The sequence below is a fragment of the Trematomus bernacchii genome, unplaced genomic scaffold, assembly GCF_902827165.1.
Source record: "Trematomus bernacchii unplaced genomic scaffold, fTreBer1.1, whole genome shotgun sequence".
Lineage (NCBI taxonomy): Eukaryota > Metazoa > Chordata > Actinopteri > Perciformes > Nototheniidae > Trematomus > Trematomus bernacchii.
In genome coordinates this window covers 488,614-496,042 of record NW_022987549.1, presented here as the reverse complement: position 1 = coordinate 496,042, position 7,429 = coordinate 488,614, and the positions used below count along the sequence as shown (strand labels likewise).

Below are 7,429 nucleotides of genomic sequence, written 5' to 3'. Positions count from 1 at the left end.
GTGGAGGTGAGTGACCCTCTGACCTGAAGCAGAGGATTTCCTGTTCAGGGTCACTCTCCAGGGTCATGCTCAAAGAAAACAAATATCTAACGATTAAACTGTGTGTGTGTGTGTGTGTGTGTGTGTGTGTGTGTGTGTGTGTGTGTGTGTGTGTGTGTGTGTGTGTGTGTGTGTGTGTGTGTGTGTGTGTGTGTGTGTGTGTGTGTGTGTGTGTGTGTGCACAGGTTCTCAAGATGCTGCACATGACTTTGGCACTCTCAGAAAACACAAGGTGAGATGAAATCATAAAACCAACCGTCTACATTTTAGACCCCAAGTCGGATACAAATAAATGTGTCTATGTGTTGTACATGACTGTGTCTTGGTATGTGTGTTAGCAGCTCTTCCTCCTCCTCTTCCTCCTCAGGTGTCTCACATCCTGAACGTGGCCTTCGGCGTGGAGAACGTGTTTCCTGACCTCTTCATCTATAAGACGGTCAGCATTCTGGATCATCCCGACGCCGACGTGCTGCTCCACCTGCCGGACGCCTGCAGCTTCATCCAGCAGGCCCACAGCGAGGTGACTCAACACATCATATCAATCCATTCATCGTTCATTCATAGTCCTCAGAACTACAGTCATGTGACCGTGCTGTAGTTCCTCTATAGCCCAACATTAGCCGCCTTTCACTTTTTACTTCAGAAATGATAAAGTGGTGTTAACATGTGGAGATTACCCCGCTGAACTAAACGTGTAAGTATCACAAACGTTTAACATGATGATTCAGCCTCTATGGAGATAGACGACAAGCATGATCATTTCTGACGTGGAGCTAATCTGAACTAAACATTGAATACTGCTTTGAACTGCTATTTCTGCAGTGATATTTTTCTAACAGATAATATCAGCATCCTTAGAGAGGTTGTTAGAAAGATCTCACTGGTCCCTGGCTTGAGCTTCAATCTCAGGATCCATGTATGTGTGATCCTCTCCAGAATGGAAGTAGTCATCACATACAGAGCATCAACTAGTTCCTGAACAGTGTCCTTCACATGCTGATATCCAAGAGAGGGAGTTACACAGTCACAAGATGGAGGACTACCGGTTGTCATGTACAAAATACTGAGTTTCTTTCTAAAAATGCTGACTTTTTTTCCTCAAAATGCTGACTTTTTCTTAAGAATTCTGACTTTTTCTAAAAATCTCAAAATTCTCACTTTTTTTCTAAAAATCTCACTTTTTCTAAAATTCTCAAAATTCTCACTTTTTCTAAAAATCTCACTTTTTCTGAATACTTTAAAATGTTAATAATCACTCGTCACCGACTTGAGCTTCAATCTCAGGATCCATGTATTTGTGATCCTCTCCAGAATGGAAGTAGTCATCACATACAGAGCATCAACTAGTTCCTGAACTACAGCTACAGGGATACCTTTGTTATCATGTTAGGGAGGGAGGCGTGTGGTGCAGTGGGTTGTGCGTTTGGTGTTGGGATCAGGGGGTCACAGGTTCAAACCCCACTGCAGTCAGCATGTCGTTGTGTCCCTGAGACACTTCACCCCAAAATGCTCCTGTGGGGATTGTCACAGTATTGAGTATGTAAGTCGCTTTGGATAAAAGCGTCTGACATGTAATGTAATGTTACTCTCATATTGGAAGAGTACATTCAGTAATTTCCCAACACACATCCCTCTCTTTTCTTATTCCTATTTCTAAAACCCAAAGAGTGATATTAAACGGAGAAACGAGAAGAGAATCCTGACAATCGAGAAGTATTTTATTATTTATTCTTGGTCGATATTCGGAAAAATCACTTGAGACTGACTCCAAACTCAAGGCTTTGAAACAATCATCTGCATTATTAAAAAATGTGACACTGTATTTTGGATCTTAATAGTGTCTTCCTTTGCCCATGCCACATCCTTAGACTAAGTTCCATAAAATGAAAGCCAGAAGTTTTTCAAAACAAACAGAAAGAGCCGAACCCCCAACGTCCTCGCTGGATGAAGGTGAGAGCTGCTGCAGCTCAGGTGAAAACAAACGACCGGATCAAGTCCAACAACAGGACATAACATCCCATAAACCCAAGGGATTATGGGAATAAGGAGGTCGATTTAAGTGTTTTAAAAACGAGGTTAACATGCGACACGTGTTTGGACATCTCCTCTCTCCTGCTCTGAATAATACATGACATGCTTAGTTTTGTTCATGTTTTATTAAACAGATCAGATCTCAGTGTCATACAAGCTTTTCGCGGCTCACCTTAACATGACACCACACACACACACACACACACACACACACACACACACACACACACACACACACACACACACACACACACACACACACACACACACACACACCACACACACACACACACACACACACACACACACACACACACACACAGAGCAATTCATTAGGCCGTCATTAGGGGTGTATGATTACAGGAAGTGTGTGTGTTCATTATGATATGTTTCAATGTGTGTATGCGGTAATTCCAGCCTTGATAATCAAACTGATGCTTTTACTTTGAAAAGCAGTGTCAGATTACCCAGCAGGCCATCTGGCTGGTAATGACTCACCATTACATCCACAGCATCATGTGACTGGTGTACGTGCTCAACAGGTTTTGTAAAAAATGTCTTAATAATGCATCATAAATAAACTCTGGTGTTTCTAGCCTCAATTAGAAGCCATGCCTTGGTAATACCTGAGTTTAATTTGGGAGCTTTAGACCTTTAAAGCCAACCAGCCCAAAACCTGAGATTTAAATTTGTTTTTTTGGACAATAATACAATTTGCGTGTCGAATTCTACCAAATCTTTCAGATCTGTAATTTTGTTTTTACGACAGCTTTTTAAAAATCGTTTTAATAATGATAATAATAGCTTGCATTTATATAGCGCCTTTCAAGGGACCCAAGGTCGCTGTACAGTAATAGGGCAAAAACAAACATAACAAAACAAAAGTCAGACAGACAAAACAACAAATCGATTAGGGGCCGAAAGCCTTGGCAAACAGATGGGACTTGAGGGCCCTTTTGAAGGCGTCGAGTGTGGGGATGTTGCGAATCTCCGCAGGGAGAGCGTTCCAGAGGGTGGGGGCTGCCACACTGTAGGCTCTGTCCCCGAAGGTTCGCAGTTTGGTGCGGGGGGTGGTAAGCAGGCCAGAGTCTGAGGACCGCAGGTTCCGGGGTGGGGCATGTGGGTGAAGGATGTCCGATAGGTACTGGGGGGCAAGGGCATGGAGGGACTTGTAGGTAAGGAGGAGGACTTTGTAGGATATACGGAACTTGACCGGCAACCAGTGTAGGTGGATGAGGGTGGGAGTGATGTGCTGCCACGGCTTTGTGTGTGTGAGTACCCTAGCAGCATAGTTTTGGACATACTGGAGCTTGTCCAGGTTTTTTTGGGAACCCCGAACAGGACACCATTGCAGTAGTCCAAGCGGGTGGTGACAAATGCATGTACTAGGGTTTCGGCAACCGACTCCGAGAGTGACGGTCGGAGTCTGGCAATGTTCCTCAGGTGGAAAAAGGCCGATTTGGTCACAGATTTGACGTGGGAATGGAAGGAAAGGGTGGAGTCAAGGATGACACCCAGGTTGCGGGCTTCAGGAGATGGGGAGATGGAGCAGCCATCGACCTCGAGGATGAAGTCACCAACCTTCTGGAGCAGGGCCTTGGGTGCCACAACCATGAGCTCTGTTTTATTGCTGTTCAGCTTAAGGTAGTTGGAAGACATCCATGTTTTGATGTCATGCAGGCAGTTGATGAGGGACTGAGGGGGGAGCTGGGAGGATGGAGTGGTGCTGAGATACAGTTGGGTATCATCAGCGTAACAGTGGAAATTGAGTCCATGATGTCGGATGATCTGGCCGAGGGGGAGCATGTAAATGGTGAACAGGAGGGGGCCAAGCACAGAGCCCTGGGGTACACCGTGGTGGACTGGGGCCGGGGGTGAGTTTAAGCCACTGATGGAGACAAACTGTTTCCTGTTATGGAGGTAGGATGTGAACCAGGACAGCGCTGTGCCAGTGACACCTAGGAGGTCTGAGAGGCAGGTGAGGAGGATGTTGTGAGAGATGGTGTCAAACGCTGCAGAGAGGTCCAGGAGGATGAGGATGCTGAGGCGGCCAGAGTCAGCAGCAATGAGGAGATCGTTGGTGATCTTGATGAGGGCAGTCTCAGTGCTGTGTTGCTGTCTGAAGCCGGATTGGAAGGGCTCATAGAGCTCATGGTTGGACATGTACAGATGGAGTTGGCCGGCGACCACTCTTTCCAGAGTTTTGCTTAGGAAGGGAAGGTTGGAGATCGGCCGGTGGTTCTGGAGGTCGTCGGGGTCCAGGCCAGGTTTTTTGAGTATGGGGGTGACTGAGGCCATTTTGAAGCTGGTGGGGACTATACCAGGAGCCAGAGAAGTGTTGATGATGACCACCATGTAGGGACAGAGGGTGGGTAGGCAGTCCTTGACCAGGGCTGTGGGCATGGGGTCCAGGGAGCAGGTGGAGGTCTTGGCCGAGCTGACCAGTTTGGCCACTTGGAGAGCATCCACAGGGGAGAAGGAGGAGAGGTTGGAGTGGGAGAGGCGCGGCGCTTGGGGTGCGTTACCAGGTGGCTGAGGTGCAGGCAGGGGGGGAGGGCCATTCGCCAGGAGCTGCTGGTGGATGGCCTCGACTTTCGCCTGGAAGAAGTCGAGGAATTTGGAGCACAGATCGGGAGTCCCTGAGGGCTGGGGGGCATCAGGGGGGCGGTGTTTTATCTACACTTATTGTTAGGCTAGGCGATCTGATCTATGTGTCGTTCAGGTATGCAGCACATTTTCAAGGTTTTACCCGTTTTATCCCAATTCAATCACAATATCTGGGTTTACAACGTTAAATACAACTTGTAAAATGAAATTGTTGTTTAGTGATTGGCAAACAAGCTATTCTGTTGTTTTGGTATGAGGACATACCTTTGGGACGTTTCTTGTTTGGATTTGGATTTTGACTTACATCTTGCTCTTCTTTACCCGTCCTCTCTGCGGTCATATGAACAGTTTTATAGACGTTTCTCAGCGGACTGAAAACAGGTTCACAGCTGTTGTGTTTCCGTCCGTGAGAGGGAGCAGAGAGGCTGTAATGAGAAGCTAATGGACACAAACAAACAAGTCATCTATTTACTAAACCCAACATCAGTGTGAGAGCGTGTGGTGTGTGTTAGTCTGTGGAGACCTCTAACGTTCAGAGAGCGTCACTGCAGGTGTATTTTCACCTGCACACACATTTATATGCAGAGTAGAGTGTGAGGCTGGTATTAAATACTGTGAGTGGTTTCAAACACATCCATCCTCTCTCTCATGATTCATCCTGCTGGTTAGCGACTGTTTTTTATCAATAGAAAAATATGTTCTTGACGACTTCCTCCATATTTTCTGTCTTTATTAAATGGTGAACCATTCCTCTGTCATTGCTGTTTGAACACCTAACTGCAATGCATTGTGGGTTCATCCCTTTGAAAAAGTCTGCAGACTTTAGGTATTTATAAAGGACTCAAACTGTCTGCGACTGAGCCCTCGAACACTTGTGTTTAAGTCAGAGTGTGTAAGGTGTGATTTAAACTGGCTACTTATTCTAAAACACACAATGATACGCTCAAGTAGAATCTTTCCAAATAATCTGTGAAGGGCTTCCTGAAGTAAATATATATATGATAGGGAAACCTGAACTTTAGCGTTAAAATGACAAATTATGCAATTAAACCAAAGTGACAAATCAAAATGTTGGTGTTTGGAGCCAAATGTGTTATTTTTGGTTATAAAAAACTAAAAAAGCAACATCAGGTCAAATCTGCCAATCTGAGCAAATAGCTTTTAGTCATTTTAAAGCTTTTTCAAGGAAAAGTGGTCAAAAAGTATACAGTAGGTTGATTAAGTAGTTAAAATGGTTTGTTAACACTTCTTATATATATATGCATTTATGTAAGCTGACGTTAAATTGACCGGACTTCTTTCTGCGGATTGATATGACTGTACATTGTCCTCCTTAGCAACAGTCTGTTCTCCTTAGCAACGGTCTGTTAGTGAAAATGAACAACCTCTGGAATGTCCAAATTGACCAATCAGAAGCGAGTATTCAACTAAGCTGTGTAATAAAAGATGATAACACACTAAATCTGTATTTTTTAAATGAATTATTGCTGCTCTAATATCCACATTTCTCTCTCAGAAAGGCGTGGTTTTGGTCCACTGCAACGCCGGTGTGTCCCGAGCCCCGGCAGTGGTGATTGGCTACCTGATGTCATGTGACGGCCAGTCTTTTGATGCTGCTCTCTCATTGGTCCAATCAGCCCGCCCGGTCTCCTCCCCAAACCCCGGCTTCCTGGAACAACTGAGGGGCTTCCAAACGCTCAACGGGTCCAAACACTGAGACGAAAGAATCTGTAAAAGAAGAAACCAGTTTGATTTGAATCAGACACTTTGCATGTAATTCATAATATTTGGGCTTGTTGCATTGTGGGATGAAATCTTTCCTGCACGGGCTTGATGGTCCAGGATAAAAACAGCTGATTATAAGGCATGCAAGGTTGAACAAACATATATAATACATTCTTAAATGCTTTTTCTTTTAGAGACCGGTCTCTCTTTACTCCAGCAATATATATATATATATTAGATGTGGTTTTAGTTTGATCATTGTTATTGTTGATGCGTTTTGGTGCTGTTGTTGTCTCTGTGTTTTGTTAATAAAGTTTAATCTTTGTGGAAATTCATCTCTGATTTCAGAGCGGTGCATGGCAGCCATAAACTTCATAAAGTTTTATTTCAAAAAATTCAAATGAATACTTCAGAAATGTTTCGAGAATTAGTTTGGAGTTTGAAACCGTCTTTAAAAGATACATTTTCTTGATATCCATCACTATCAATAAATAATTGAAATGCAGGAGCTACATATTGATCCACTGCTGAACGTGCTCAGCAATAAATGTACTTGATAGTTAGAATCTACTTTCAACATTCGACTTAATTCCCAAAATGGCTTCAATAATTTGAACATTTCAACAATTTTTTCTCAACTTTTTAAAATGTTTTCTCCCAAAAAATTCTCAACTTCTTAATGTTTTTGCAAAAAATCTTTCTTAAAGGTCACCTATCATGCTATTTTTAGGCAATAGCATAGGTCTCAGATATATAAAAAAATATAAAAAACATGTCTATGAAGTGGTTTGCTCAAAATACCAAACAGATCACCCATTCTAGCCATGCCTCATATCCCTCTATTTCACTTCCTGTTTCAAAAGTGCTGATTTGGGTATAAAGCTTTACAATAAAAAAGGAGGGGTCTGAGCTCATGCGGGACCCGGCAGCTACCGTCTAAACTAAATACTGCCGTGATGAAACGCCATATCATGGATTATCAAGGATTCTCTCTGAAACAGTATGGAGCTCAAAGGCTTTCTCTCTT

At 43.7% G+C, this 7,429-nt stretch overlaps 1 protein-coding gene across 1 annotated transcript in view; it reads left to right on the top strand.

Moving 5' to 3' along the window:
• The window catches only part of dusp19a (dual specificity phosphatase 19a), a 9,197-nt gene extending 2,512 nt beyond the window's left edge, over positions 1 to 6,685 (top strand). Inside the window, exons 3-5 of the mRNA XM_034123671.1 lie at positions 225 to 271; positions 407 to 559; positions 6,194 to 6,685. Of these exons, the coding sequence (XP_033979562.1) occupies positions 225 to 271; positions 407 to 559; positions 6,194 to 6,394 (401 nt within the window). The 3' untranslated portion in view covers positions 6,395 to 6,685. The remainder of the gene's footprint in view (positions 1 to 224; positions 272 to 406; positions 560 to 6,193) is intronic.
• Positions 6,686 to 7,429: the final 744 nt, after the last annotated feature.